At 27.9% G+C, this 16,090-nt stretch overlaps 1 protein-coding gene across 1 annotated transcript; it reads left to right on the forward strand.

Annotated features, from left to right (window-relative positions):
• The first annotated feature begins 7,756 nt into the window (after positions 1 to 7,756).
• LOC119668835 lies at positions 7,757 to 15,269 on the forward strand. Its single transcript, XM_038078484.1, has 4 exons — positions 7,757 to 7,950; positions 13,163 to 13,544; positions 13,633 to 13,769; positions 15,148 to 15,269. The coding sequence occupies exons 1-4, from the start codon at positions 7,831 to 7,833 to the stop codon at positions 15,229 to 15,231; spliced, it is 723 nt and encodes a 240-aa protein (XP_037934412.1). The 5' UTR covers positions 7,757 to 7,830; the 3' UTR covers positions 15,232 to 15,269.
• Positions 15,270 to 16,090: the final 821 nt, after the last annotated feature.

Consider the following 16,090-nt stretch of genomic DNA (forward strand, 5'->3'; position numbering starts at 1 on the left):
AGCTACCACCAATCTTCGAGAATACAAATGTGTCAGCAAATATTAATGCCTGGGAGGTGTGCATTGAAATGTCATTCGCTGAATTACTTGTTAACGTGTTGCGTTGGCGCATTTAGTGATGTTGAATAGTTAAATAAGTAACTGATACTAAATTTGTACAAGATACGAATAACTATTTTCTTAATTAACTAGATTTGATACGACATTAAATTATTACCTTATATTGAGTAACATTAGCATGACTCTCTCTATACATAAGAAAGAATATATAAATCATGTAACAAATAATGCCTCTACAAACAGAATAATATTGAAATTTAACTATTAAAAATAAAAATATAATTAATTAATTTAATTATTCTATATCTGTTTTATGATTTCTATCTAATATAAACACAGCAAGTGAATTTGTTAAAAAAAACTTCCACAGCAAAGCAACAAAACTCTAGAAAAATGTGCGAAAATAAAAAGTGAAGTACGGCTTTGGGTCAGTTGGTTAAGGTACGCTGACTCTGAGCTTCAAATTTGGCAGGACACGAGTTTGATTCCAGGTACTTGCAGTCTCAAAAAATTCTTTAAGAATAATTATATGTAAGAAATAATTCCAGGACCACTGATGATGAGTATTTGTCAATACTTGAAACAGTTGCATGGTCAGAAAAAAATTCAATTAATGAAAAATAAATAATAACTTTTATTGAAGTAATTGAGTACTGCTCAAAATTATTCTGTTAAATGAAATAGTGACTACCGTTATAACTGCCGTTAAAATCAAATTTAGTAATAATCTTTTTTAAAATACTTATTACATTTACAATGTTAAAGTATTATTATATTTAATAACATGCTTTTACGGTAAACAATACTTGTTTTATTTGAGATTCGAATGAGATTGTTGAAAAACAAGTCATTATAATCGGTTTTATTGTAATTTTGGCTTATTTTCCACATGTCTACCTTTAAGACCTTTTTTTCTTGGTACCATAAGATTTCACATCTGAAAATCTTGCTAATTAATTTTTTCATATCGACTTATTCACAAAATATCAATTTAATTTCTTAATTTAATTAACTTTAAAACATGAATTGAATTTAATCCGATTACTTTATAAAGCATAACTCTGCTTAGCTCTAACAAAAATTTAATCAAGAAGAAGTAACTCCTTCAGCAATAACCCAACACATTTATAATGTTGCTTCTGTTTCAGCAGTTTATTTAGCAGTTTTAAAAGAATATCTATTTTCGTCCTAAAGAACCAACAAAATAAAAAAAATATATTAAAAATAAAAATGAAAACGTTTCAGATGTATATGTACAAATATTTTAAAAGCAATCAATTTTTAAAACGTTAAATACCCTCAAAGCAAAAGTGCATGACGTTATCAAAGAGCACATAAAATTGGAAAGAGGCGAAGTTGGAGAAAAACCAATCAATACCAAAAACAAAAAAAAAAAAAATTAAATGGAAAGGAAAGGAAAGAACTGGAACCTTTCCATTAAATTGCAACTGCATTCAATTGAAATGGTAAATATTATGAAGAAAAAAATAAATAAATAAAAAATTAGTATAAGTGAACAAACGAAAAAATTCCATAAAGGAAGACATTTTAATCGACAATAAATTATTGCCGACTTTGAAAGGAATGAAGAGAGCAAAGTAACGCCCGTGCAATTTGCCGTTTTTCCGTCTTCCTTCATATGATATCTGCCACATATCGCATGTTACATGCACTTAAAATCATAACTTTTTTTCTCATATCAATGAAAATATAAATAATATTCTTTTTAATTTATTATTTGTTCTTTATTTAAATAAATTTATTTATTATTTGTAAGGTTAATGACAGAGACGTGTTCAGTAAGTGCAGTTCCGGTTTTAGCACAAGCAACGTCTTGGACGAGATAACTATGACATCCCAAAACTGCCATCGAAACCCACATAAAATATTCACTAATTGTCAATTTACCGAATTAACAATAAAAAATGCATGCAACTGCTTGGAATGACGCCGCTGGTTATTTTGCATTGCTCAAGGTACATATCTCGCAACTTAACAGCTTATTAGATCGGGCATCTCTTTATTTCTGGAAAGTCGACCCATTATTATGGCAACCTCAAACATCGCTACGAAATAAAGGAATCCTGATGATGATATGGAGAAAGAAACTGTAGCTAATCTACACAAAACTTTTTAAGGGTACTGAATACTTATATATAAAAAAGTTCAATAAAATGACCAGTGAACTAGTCAGACAAGTAACAGAAAGTCCATTGCTACTGGTTGGTAGCAAATTCCAACCAAGTGGGTTATATAAAAGCGATCACTTCCTTGACGAGAAACAGACTTTTGAAATGTTAAGAGTAATGACCTTATAGCAGAGCTTTAAGTAATAAAGCAGCGAAAACAGTATCAAAATGTCTCACTATAAAGTAGCTAACCTTTGAGTAATCACAAAACCTAATTAAAGAAACTATTACAATTAAACAAACATATTTGTTAGTAAAAATGATTTAAAATATCTTTATAGTTTTCCCACTACCCATTGAAGATTGAGAAACAATTAAAACTACTTTGCTTTTGAACCATATCTTAATAAAACGAATAAATAACACATTGCAGGCTCTGTAAACTGGTACCTGAAACGTATCCGACTATATGGTCCTAGTCAGAAATAGAAGCAAATATTTTGAATCACAGTTAGTTAAATTAGGGAGGATATAAATTATGAAAACTAAGGTTATCCACAATTGCAGAAATGTCAAAATATCACCTTAGGAGGGGTATTCAAAATTTCTTACTATGTCAATAACTGATATTAAAAGAAATCTCTCTCTTGAAATTACCACCAAGTACATAAAGGTATCTGAACTTAACAGCAAAAGAAATGGTCATCTTAGTATTTTTCAACTCAACTTAAAATAATTTAAACTACTGAAGAAAAATTTGCAAATTTGCCTTCTTTGATATCTTAAAAAAGGGGTGTTAAAATAAAAGATTGTTGATTGCTAGTGTTAATCAAATGAAGTAGACCCAAAGGAAGATACTAACTGCTGCTAACTATATGAAATAACAATTTCAATTCACAATTTAATATATTGTTAGAATATTGTGTTATGAGTCCTAAATTATATCTTAGAAATACCATAGATCTAACAAATTGCATACTGAAGGATTGTCGTTATGAATACAGTAAATATTTCATCTGATATTAGCTAATTTTGAAAAAATTCTAAAAATTCCCTGGATTAATAACAAACAATTGAACAGATTTCGCATTCAAAAACAAAAACAACTAAATTCTAAATCTTTAGATTTTCATAATCAAAGTAAATTATTCTTAGTCTCTACTTTCTTAACTACCCGCTTCACTAACACCTTTCAAAATATTAGAAAGAAAGATTTATCCATCTTTTTTCACGTTTGCTGTTGTCAGGCAACAGATGTAGCCAGACCTTCATCTGGCTTCTGCAAGAGATCCTCTTAAACTATATCTTAAATTTTAATGAAAATTGAAAGTGGTTAATAAACCTTTACATGATGTACGGCGTGTTGAGTCAACAAATCAAAAGAGATCACTTTCTTTGTCATAATATCAGAGATATCAGAGACAGATATATCAACATTCGTTCATCAAAAATAAAAGGATATATATCACTGGTGACAACTTAACGTAACTTAAGAAGAATGAACTTCTAAATCAATGATATTTTTAAAGGTTTTCTATAAACACGATCAAGATTAATTTGTAAATTATTTATATATTTATTTTAATCTTAATTTTATACAGAAATTGTTGGCATAACATTTTTTTAGAAAAATTTTCAATATTCTTTGTTCAACCAACCTTAGCCGAAAAATTTTGAGAAAACCCCGCAACGGACGCTCACGTTTAACAAACATTGCAACTATTTGTTTGCAAACAAACAAATAAAAAAATTTTAATCGACTTCTGATTCTGTATTTTACGCTTCCAGCACAACAGTAGGAATCACTTGCTGATTTTATTGCTACTCACACAGCGCGTCAAAGAGGCGCATGCCTTACATAAAACAGGCCTTATCTCATACGATCAGCAGCTTCCTGCAAAGAACTTCCCCTTCACTGCAACAGTGAACAATTCGAGTTGGAAAAGACACAGAATTGTTTACTCAATCAACTTTGGAACGCCACTTTGTAGCCACCTCAGCTCGATGCTGCACCAGCAACATCTTTAAAAGTTAATAAAATACGCCCATTGATAACAAGAAGTCAATCGATTGCTTATTTGACCCTGAGGTCTTTATTTTCTTACAACTTATTAAGCCTGGCCAGAGTAAGCTCGTAACTTAGCTTTTCCTTCTAGCCTGCTCCTTATGCGAAGCGCATGTATTAAGGCATTAAAAGTTTTTATGTATTTCTTCCAAGATTAATTTTTATTTCGCATTCGATATTCTTTTATTTTAAATATTCTGACAACATTGTTTGCACTGCAGTTGGAGAAAAAGAGCCATCATCGAACCATCTACAAAAACAATCAATTAGGCGTATCAGTGTTTTTTTAATATTCCTGGCCTTTTGCGGATTTCGCAGAGCAGGACTTGCTTTATTTACGATTTTTATGATTGAGCCAATATACGAGCGAATTGAATTGGTGTTTTGCGGTCTCAACCTCCCGTTTTATGATTGCTTTCAGCGGCACGATTTATTGCACAGTTTTATAGTTACGTGTAAATTGGCTTTTAAAATTTAAATTTATCATAACACAGAATGAGAAGTTACACGTTTCATCCGTGCGAGTGCTGAAGAAGATTGTACGGAATTGTTGCTTATGGGTATCCATCTGTGATCTTTCTTGTTGTACAAATCCATTATAAAGTTTCTTTTTTTTTTTGTAAAATTTTTAATTACTTTGCAGTTATTGACTTTAAAGAAGTCATCATCATCCTGTCCAATGCAATAAAGTGAGGAATAAGACGTGATTTAGTCATTGAACCTTTACTTCCGCTTTATACAGAAAAAATGAAATGAGATTAGGCAAAAGTCCCAAGAAACAGTCAATTTTGTTAATTATGATTTAATGAGTTACAGTTTATATTAAGTGAGTTGGGATATAAATTATAAACCAGAAAATTGGGCAATATATTATATTCCAAAAGATTATATTTTCAGTATCCAATACATATTAAGAAGAGCGATCAAATAAAAGACGTTTGATTTGACTTGCATTTTACTCGAAGCTTAACGAACGTTCGTTATACTTAATACAAATAGACATAACTGATTTTATTAATAAAACATATTTATGTTATGTATTATTAGAAGGAACAAGGTTAAAAAGCGACGGATAAAAAATCTGTTAAGAAATCTAATTAAATATCTTGATTTAAGTTTCTAGATTTTATTCAGTTTAATGGAACACGTACTAACTGGTTTTCTATTAACTAAAGTCCACAAACAGTTATAGTAGCCTAAACACTAGGATACTAGGATACTGCAGACACTAGGGTACATTACATTTCTTTCATATAATCCGTGTATCATTTGTGTCAAATCGAAGTTAATTTGTACTCACTTATACTTTAAGAACAACTTTACCATCGGAACTCTTCCAATAGAAGATTTAGAGGCTAAATTAATTACAACATAAGCTAAAAAGTTATAGTTTAAAAAGTTATAGTTTATTTTCTTGTAGTTTATTTCTTGGTACTAACCGGACCTCCAAGGAAAAGGAAGACCGTATCTAAATTCTCGAAGATAGTCAGACAGATATTAAAGTTTTTCTATTAGAGTTTTTCTGCAACTCGTCCGAGAAATGACTTAAAAATTTATTAGATTACCGTTTCAACGCTTTTTTATTGAAAATTACTGATGTCAATTTAAAAATTTATCTTAAATGCAAATTTTCAAAACAAATGCAAATTCTCTCTGATTTAATATATCAATCGTATCTTGAATTTTTTGTGTATTATATTAATAAGTAAAGTTTATTTAAACAAAGAACAGCTCTCTTAGAACTTTCAGAGAACTTTCTGGCAGAAAAAAGCTCTTTCATATGCATTAAGTAACTTATGTCAATGGTAACGACAAAGTCTTAAAGTTACTTAAGTAACTTACTAAGTAAACAATGGCAACATGGTATACGAGGGACAAAAAGCCTCGTCGTGGTGACCAAAATTGAAGGTAAATTTGGTTCTGTCTATTATGTTAAATTTTTTAATTAACATTGAAATTTTATTAAAGAAAATAATTATTTATTAAAGATAGAAAACAACAAATAATGCTTCTACAGACAGAATAGTATTGAAATTTAACAATTAAAAATAAAAATATATAATTAATTAATTCAATAATCCTACAGCTGGTTTATGATTTTGTTCTTATATAAGCACAGCAAGTAGATTTGTTAATAAAACTTCCACAGAAAATCATTAAAACTCCAGAAAAATGTGCGAATATAAAAAAGTCTCAGTAAGACTTTGGGTCAGTTGGTTAAGATGCGCTTACTCATAGCTTCAAATTTGGCAGGACACGAGTTTGATTCCTGGTACTTGCAGTCTAAAAAAATTTTTTACGAATAATTATATACGAGAATTATTTCCAAGACCACTGATAATGTGTATTTGGCAATACCCGAAACACCTGTATGGTCAGCCAAAAATTCAATTAATTAAAATAATATAAAAATGAATTTTTGTTGTTTCAGTTCACTACTGTTCGAAAAACCTCTTTATTTGAGAAATTTTATTTCTTTTCTATTTTCTATTATTTAAATTTGCAATACACAATAAATGAGCTTCAAAATTTGTTTCTGGCAATGCTAAGCTTAGGCAAGTTTTTATGAAACTTTCCATTGCAACTTTTAGGAAAAAGCTCAACGGTGCACTTAAAACGCGAAAGCACAACATATCAACAACAACAACAACAACATGTAACAAAAATGATAAACAAATTTGAACTTGAAATGACAACAAAACAAATCGACTAATAATGAAAATGAAAATAAAAACAATAACAAAAATTGAAAAGGAAAAGCTTGGAAATTGTCACTTAAAACACAAGTAGAATAAATGCGCATGCACCGCAAAAAACACACACTGAAGAAACGAAACGTCAAGTAAAGTTCACAGACGGGCAACTCATTTACTTCCCCCACTTTTATTTATTTGTGTATTGTGTGCTGTGTTTTGTGTGCTGTGTGTTGTGCCTTTCCTGTATTAGCAGCGCCAACGGCAGCAGCAACGAACTAAATTAATTTTGTTGTTATTTTCACGTTTTCCAGAAAATTGTTACGTATACGCAGTGTCGGTGCAGTCAAATTCTTAATAATGCAAGCATTACTCATTCAGTAAAGCTTCTTCAGCAGAAGGCAATGAAAGCAAGAGTCGGTGACAGCACATAAATTCATCAAAATACACATTTAAGTTTGCTTTAATAGAAAAATTAGTGTTGACAAATATAAAAATTGTGTATGCGAAAATTCTAGTGTCAGAATAAAATAATAGTTTAATCGAGTAATTAATTCCGTTTAAATTCCAAGAAAATTTTAAGTGAAAAAGTGCGCATAAGAGACTAGAAAAAATTAGAGCAAATATTGTAGTAAAAGTCTATCGATTTAACAGCAGCGTGTCAGCGTCAACGCTTAGTTATTTTTAGTTGCCCTCTTAACGGCGGCTGCGATGCATTTCAAGTCCATAAATGCGCAAAAATCAATTATAATCAAGTGAACTGTGGAAATTATATAAACAAATAGTTTGTGGCAATAATAAGTTCAAAAATATTGCATTAAATAAATTTCGTGTTAAAAGAAAAACAAATTAATCTGAAGTTTAACATTTAAAAAGCTTAAAAATGTTGGTAACAGCAAAATCCGTTGCCGCCAAATGGCGTGCCTTTGTCGATATTTTGATGGCCCCCGTGTCGCCTAAAAATCTACGTCTTTCCGCCATTTTAATTGGTATTTATCAACTGGTAAGCGCAATCAAATTATATAGCATTTAAAATATTTCTTTTATATCTTTTGATATTTTGTTGATATATTTTTTAAGTAAATTTCATATTACTTTTTATATTAAAATAATACATTTATTATGAAATGAAATTTTTAATAGCCTATTACTTAATAAAATAATAATATACATAAAAATCTACACTGAAAAAATTTCGAGAAAATTTTTTATTAGCTTTTATGGATATTCTATACGTCACAGTAAAACATACATCAGAATTTTAAATAATTATTTTTTATATTATTTTATGTTTTATTAATATATATTTAAAATAAATTTAATATTTCTCTGTATATAACAATAATATTTTTATTATTAATTAAAATAATTAAGCATTATGTGCATAATTTAAAAATATAAAACCACATATATACATAAAAATCTACCCTAACAACAAATTTCCAGAAAAGTTTTTATAAGTTTATATTGATTTTAATATATTTTTTAAATAAGTTAAACATTTCTTTGTAAATAAAACTAATTTCTTTGCAAATAAAAATAATTTATTTTTAGTTAGTTAAAATAATTTAGCGTTATATGTATAGTTTAAAAATATAAAAATCTACACTGAAAAAATTCTAAAAAAATTTTTTATTGCTTTTTATGGATATTCTTCTATACACAAGTAAAACAGAATATTAAATAATTTTTTTTTATGTTATTTTATACGTAATTATTATACTTTTTAAATAAATTTAATATTTCTCTATATATAACAACAATATTTTTGTTATTAATTGAAATAATTAAGCGTTATATGAAGAATTTAAAAATATAGAACCATACACACATAAAAACCTACACTGAAAAAATGTCTAGAATATTTTTTATTATTTTTATTGATATATTCTTTACATCAGTAAAACAGAATTTTAAATAATTATTTTTTATATTTTATGTTTTATTGATATATTTTTAAAATAAATGTAATATTTCTTTGTACATAACAATATTCTTATTATTTATTGAAATAATTAAGCGATATATGAATAATTTAAAAATATAGTAAGGTTCTATATAAATAAAACCCTACACTGAAAAAATATCTACAACATTTTTTATTATGTTTTATTCTTTAAATCAGTAAAACAAAATTTTGAATAATTATTTTTTATATTTTATGTTGTATTAATATATTTTTAAAATAAATTTAATATTTCTTTGTACATAACAATATTCTTATTATTTATTGAAATAATTAAGCGATATATGAATAATTTAAAAATATAGTAAGGTTCTATATAAATAAAACCCTACACTGAAAAAATATCTACAACATTTTTTATTATGTTTTATTCTTTAAATCAGTAAAACAAAATTTTGAATAATTATTTTTTATATTTTATGTTGTATTAATATATTTTTAAAATAAATTTAATATTTCTTTGTAATATTTTTATACTTAATTAAATCAATTGTCATATAAATAATATAAAAATATAAAACCACACATATATATATATATATATATATAAAACTACACTAAAATAACTTTTCAGACAAGTTTTTATTATTTTTTATTTATATTAATATAAATTTTTAATAAGTTTAATATTTCTTTGTATATTAAAATAAATTATTTATTATAAGTTAAAATAATTAAACGTATATGTATATTGTATTGTATATTAATTGTATATTATTGTATATTGTATATTTAATAATGAATAAATTTATATGAATAATTTTAATATATGGAACCATATATACTTAAAAACATACACTGAAAAAATTTTTAGTACATTTTTCATTATTTTTCATTGATATTCTATAAATTAATAAAATAAAATTTTAAATAATGTTTTTTTACATTATTTTATATTTTAACTTTATTTTTAAAATAATTTTAATTTAATTTCTTTGCATATTACAATAATATTTTTTATTATTAGTTGTAATAATAAAGCGTTATATGAATAATACAACAATACAGAACCACATGTATATAAATATTTACACCAACAACAAAGTTCCAAAACATTTTTTATTAGATAATATTGATATTAATATATTTTTTAATATGTAAAATATTTCTTTGTATATTAAAATAAAACATTTATTATTAGTTAAAATATATAAGCGTTATATGTATAGTTCAAAAATATAGAACGATAGAAATCTACAATGAGAAAATTTCTAGAAATATATTATTAATATATATTTTTAAATAAATTAATAATAATAATTAATAAAATATAATTAATAATAATTTTTTTGAATAAAATTTATATTTTTGAATGAGCTAATTGTTAAATAGTACCTTGAAGATGACTATAGACTATAGTGGAAATTACAATGATAATAAAATATATTTTTTAAAATTAATTCAAAGAATTGTGTACTATTTAATATTGACCAATTAGCCCTTTCAGGAATATATAAATAAAATTTAGTCATTAAAAGAATAATTTATGGAAAATATTCCAATATTTTTAATTGATATACTTCTAAATATAAACCAGTAAAACTACTATATGTAATATACTTGTAGTATACATGTAATATACTAATTTTTTTTTGTAATTTACCCAACCCCTACGTGCAATTTCATTAATAATAATGAGATTATTTTTTCTTATATTTAATTATCATAATAATGTTATGTACTTTTTTGTCCTCTCCAACGTTGACATATTTTTGTATTTTTTTATTTCACTTCTCCTTCACTTAGTGTAGTATTGTTGCGTGTTTAGATTGCACGAACGAGTGTCATATAAATGTTTACCTTAGCTCAACTCCCCCGTAATTGATTGTTTACTGTTTACATACTATTCTCTATTTCAGATATTTTTGTATTGCTCGGTTGTGAAATTACAGAAAAATGAGTGCAAATGGCAGGAAATTTTCATTTGTAAACAGTATGAACCATACCTTGACCTTTTAAATTATAAGTGAATACCTCTAGATCTATGATTTTCAAAATATTATAATTATATATAAAGGTTATAAGTTAGTTTAGCTGAGTCATTATTACGTTTTTTAGTTTATACAGAAAAACTAGATTAAAGTAACCAATTGAATATATTTGAATAAAAACAATTGTTTTTGATAACAATGTTAAAATATGGATTTGTCCCAATAGTGTATTACGTGCTCCAGAAACAAATCGAGGGTTATTGAAGTTGCACTCAAAATAAATCATACTAAATATTTTAATTCAACCCACTCCTAATTATGATTGTGAAGTCTTAATGACTACTCATAATTGCCCATATATTTCTCCGCTTTCACATGGACATTTTCTATTTTCAATTTTTTATAATTCTAATCTAATCCTAATAATATTAAGTTGGCTGCATTTTTTTTTGTAATTTAAATAGAATCTAAACAATTCTGACAGCTACATTACTAGCACTCACTCTCCCACACCGCTCTGATTGACCTAGTTCAATCACTTGGGCACAACACCTTTTTCATCCTTGAGTATATTTTCTTGGGTCGTTTTATATCCGAACCCTATTGGTGCGGTCCAAATTCACTTACCCTACCACACTACTCCGAGTAACATAATCCAATTATTTGGATTAATATCTTTTTCATCCCTGAGTACGTTTTCTTGGGTCGGTTCATGTTAAAAGCATATTAGTGTGAAACTAACGTTTTCGATACTTTGTGTTCGCTAGCTATCGAGTTTTCATTTTTTACTTCCTATACTGTTTAAGGCCTTTCTACTAATACCTATTTTTCTTTACCTTTTACATCAATCTTGAATACTCTGTCATTCGTTCGTTGAATCACTAGACTTTATCTCTGCAACATATTACAATAATTTTGGATTAATAATGGAAAGGAATGTTCAATAATTTAAGTTATCTCTAGTGCAGTTCTTTCGATAGAATGCCGCATGAGCTTGGATGAACCACAAAACCAGATCTTACTTCCAAAATAGCGGTAGCTATTGACTATACATCATTTTTATCAAAATGCTCTTGTCTAGTATGGCTTGTTGAAGCTTGCATTTATATTATATTATAAACGGTACGATAAACCATAAACGATTTCAACTTTCAATATAAAAGTGATTGAATTAGTTAACAAGAATTGAAGGAGTTTTAATATAACTTAATTGAAGTTTTAATAGAAATATAGTTTCAATTTTTATCCAGACTGCCCATTAAGTTTTCCGTATAGGAATAGATCAAGCAAAAGTAGTTTATTGGTCGATTGTAATAACAATAGTTGCCAGCGGTGGATTGGTTTGCATAAGCGCAAAGGGATAGTATGCCTGTGATAATGAAGTTCATATACCTAGGTGGATGAGTGAGTTCTCTGTGCTTGATTGAGATTTTGAATGCAAATCTTAACACTGAGCAATATGCCAGCAATACACTGAAGGCATGGGCTTGGAGCTGCAGAAATGGATATTGACGCAGACTGGTGACGGATATAAGCGCTCCAGTCTGTTGAGTTCAAGTAATGATCGGACGTCCAGACATCAAATTAAGATTGCTGAAATGTGATGAAACTCATTATATCTCACAGATAATCTGTTCGTAACACTTTTAAATTTATTATATAGATAAAGAAAATGGTTCCTGCTGGAAATAATCATATAAAATGTATGATATAAGTTCCAAACAATCTGATCTATCAAATATAATATGAAGAAATTCTATCTCGTCAAAGACATGTAACTATTTTTGATGATATCTTCTCTGATTTTTTTTGTGTATGTAATCATAAATGACATCACTGATAGAGTGTTTGTACAACTGATCATTTCAGTTTACTCCGTATCACATATACACTCTTCCAGATAAAATGATAAATGAATTTTTCCCACTCTTAAAAATATTTATAAATGACTTTATGTGTATTATTTATGTTTTTGTATAAAGCATCAATATATGATAATTGTAAATTATGTGATTCCGTGGTGACATCACAAAGTTGTTCCAAAATATTTGCGAACAACTGCAGCATTTCCGATAATTGACATTTAATGTGCGACTAATGAAGTCAAAGAAACCACTTCCAAATACGAGTACATCGGGTACTCGAAAACATTAATTAGGCTTTGTTAGTGGAGTGACGCTGCTTGAAGGTATCAAAAGGACAACAATAAAAATAAATATTATTTTGACATTGCCTTTGCTGATTTTATCACAAATATCACAAAATACATCTAAAATTGAATTAAATTTTTTTGTTTTTCCTTTTTTTTGACATTCCAGCTTGTGGCACACATTTTACTCTTCTTACTTTTGCTGGGTTTGGCAAATGCTGAACAAATGAAAACAATGTTGGCAATGGATATTGAGGATCAAAAGGATAATGGTTTTTATGATATGTCACCATTTAGCAATCAATTACGCCTACAGACCGCATCTGAATTGGTATCGGTCACCGAAACCTTTTTGTACATCCTCACCGCAGTGGCCGCCGTTTACCTGCTCAGTACGATTTCCTTATTTGCTGGCATCTTCAATAATCGCTCAGAGTTTGTGCTTCCATGGTTGGTGGTGGAATTCATTTTCATTGTTTCCGCAACAGTTTTGGTGTTTCTACTACAAAACGGCAAATTTGTTGAATTCATTGGAGGCAAAATTATGTATTGTAAGTGAATGACAGTAAATAATTATCCAAAGATTTATTTTAAAATTAACAATTTTATTGAAATTTCTTTTCCTTTCTCTAATTTTAGTTACCATTTGCTTCGCTGTACTCGTTTTCGATAGTTTGATGTGGTACATTGTACATTCCTTTTATCAGAGCCTTCGCACTATGAACAAATTGCGAGAGATTGCAACTGTAGCCATACCGTGCCCACCTCCAGGCGCTGTAAGTTTTTAAAGTTATTAATAATACTTAACTAACCATTAACGAATTAATTATAATATTACATCCTTCACAACCGAAGTGACTGTAATGCGACCAAGATAAATGTAAAGACGCAATACTATATACTACATAAACTATAAACTATAAACTGTATAACTATATAACGTATATAACGTTTATTAGATATGTATATTCATATTGATATATAACATCACGATAAAACATCTCGTCGATCAATATTGTTCCCAAGTGATAAGTGTAGTTTGAAGCCCCATATATCTTCCTGACGAGAGAGGTTTTGCACTCTTTCGACTCTCAAGTCATTGTATAATATATTAATACTATTGTATGTATATCTAAAAAACTAAATTTTTTTATAACAAAAGGTCAATATTTAGAATTATTACGAAAAGAACATAAAATTCAAAATATTGTCCAACGAAAGTTTTGACATTTTCCCATCTTACTGTCACTATTGGGTTCCTCACCAGCAGTGGTGAGATCTACCAAAAATTAGATCATTTTTTGTCGCTTTTGTGCGACTTAAATCAAAAGTAAGTAATGATAGGATCATGTTCGGTCTAATATTTTCTATAAATGAATTATTCTATAAATGAATCACCCCGTTTCAGTTACTGCTAACAGTTGACACCCTTTTGCTCCAAAAAACTACTGAGCATTTACTTGCTTCAATGGATTTTCGGCTTTGACATCGACTTGGGTAATTGAACTCGTTGAACATACGATTCGGTACACACTTCTCATCTAAGGAAAAGATGAGACTACTTTATATAGCGTCCAAGCAGCATTTCAAACAGGTGTAATCGCTGTTCGAAGTTTCTTCATGTTAACTCATAAGGCACCCTATTTCCTTGCTTTTCAATTACTTCTAATGATTTTACTTATTTGGAATTTGCTACTTACATCGCGTCGATTTTGGTATATCTTTTTGTGATTGACACGAATCTAGCTCTAACAATACCTCTAGTCCTTTATTTTAAAATTTTTTTGATGCGCCCATCTTTACTCTCAAAATTACCACTTTGGCAGCGTTGAAACTATTAAAAACATTGTGTCTTTAGAGTAAACTAGACAGTTTTCTGGACAAAATGTAGGGCGTTATTTATTTATAACATATGGAAACAATAAATATTTTGAGACGTTGGGACAGCGCACCGTTCAACAAATGGCCCCACTGAAATGAACGATTAGCCGAAGTAGACCATGAAATGATTTGGGTTCTTTTTCGTCCTTCGACATTTTTTCAAATACCAAATTTTTTAGTAATATAAATTACTAAAAATTTATTTTCAGAAATATTACTTATCACATCTATTAGTTTTTACTTTTACTTTAACACAATTCTTTTCTTTTGCAGATACCTTTCCGACGTGAAAATATGTACCTTGGAAGCAATGGCTACAAACATATTCTAACCGAAAATCCCGATGGAAATTACTAAAATAAATTGAATATATAATAATTTATTTAAAAGAAAAAAGATAGATATATATATATAATAATTCCAATAAACTCTATTTTTAAGTATTAAAGAAAAATATAAATAATATATTTTATGGGTTGCTATATTTGAAACATTTTGCACGTCAAAACTTTTGACAATATTCGATTCTTAAACTAAGATATCTTCGGCTTCTATCCAGTAACTAAATCCACAAATATTTATTTTCCACTTTAAGTACAAATATATAAAACTATTGTTTCCATCTATAATCTTCCTATATTAAGTGGATTTGGTTACCGTAACTAAAAGATTATATTGTAGTATATATAATTTGTTGAAATTATTAATATGCTTTTGCACTAAAAATACAAGGCAATGTTATACTATAGTTAGAAAATATTATTATTGTATTCACATATATTATATATTCATATATTAATACTTATCAATTTGGGATTGGGGATAAGGTATGCTATCACATAGATTAAAGTCTGTATCTTCGGTGACTAGCCTTTACCGTGTCCGGATATTGTCATAACGCAATACATCGTAGGCATGGGTCTATAACCATCAAAGTTATGGTTATGGAGTCATGACAGTGACGAAGCTCCAGTTAATAGAGTTTGAGCATGGGTTTCCTTATTATTAACAATTTAACTCCAATTACAAAATTAACGTAAGGCTTAATAGCTATAGCTATTATGGCTTTAATCATTGACGTGGGGCAAATTTTCAATATTACCCGCAATAGAAATTGTCCAAGACTAACTTCAAATTTTGAAATTAAGGAAAATAAGATTAAATTAAAAAATATTTACTTATCTAAAAATCAGATAAGTATATTTTTGAGATATGA

Source organism: Teleopsis dalmanni, chromosome 1, assembly GCF_002237135.1.
Source record: "Teleopsis dalmanni isolate 2A chromosome 1, ASM223713v2, whole genome shotgun sequence".
Classification (NCBI taxonomy): domain Eukaryota; kingdom Metazoa; phylum Arthropoda; class Insecta; order Diptera; family Diopsidae; genus Teleopsis; species Teleopsis dalmanni.

Bases quoted from the DNA above. Each gene is read 5' to 3' on its own strand.
- LOC119668835 (XM_038078484.1), top strand. From the start codon at position 7,831: ATGTTGGTAACAGCAAAATCCGTTGCCGCCAAATGGCGTGCCTTTGTC. The intron at 13,545-13,632 runs GTAAGTGAATGA...CTCTAATTTTAG, and splicing joins TGGAGGCAAAATTATGTATT to TTACCATTTGCTTCGCTGTA. The intron at 13,770-15,147 runs GTAAGTTTTTAA...TTTCTTTTGCAG, and splicing joins CGTGCCCACCTCCAGGCGCT to ATACCTTTCCGACGTGAAAA.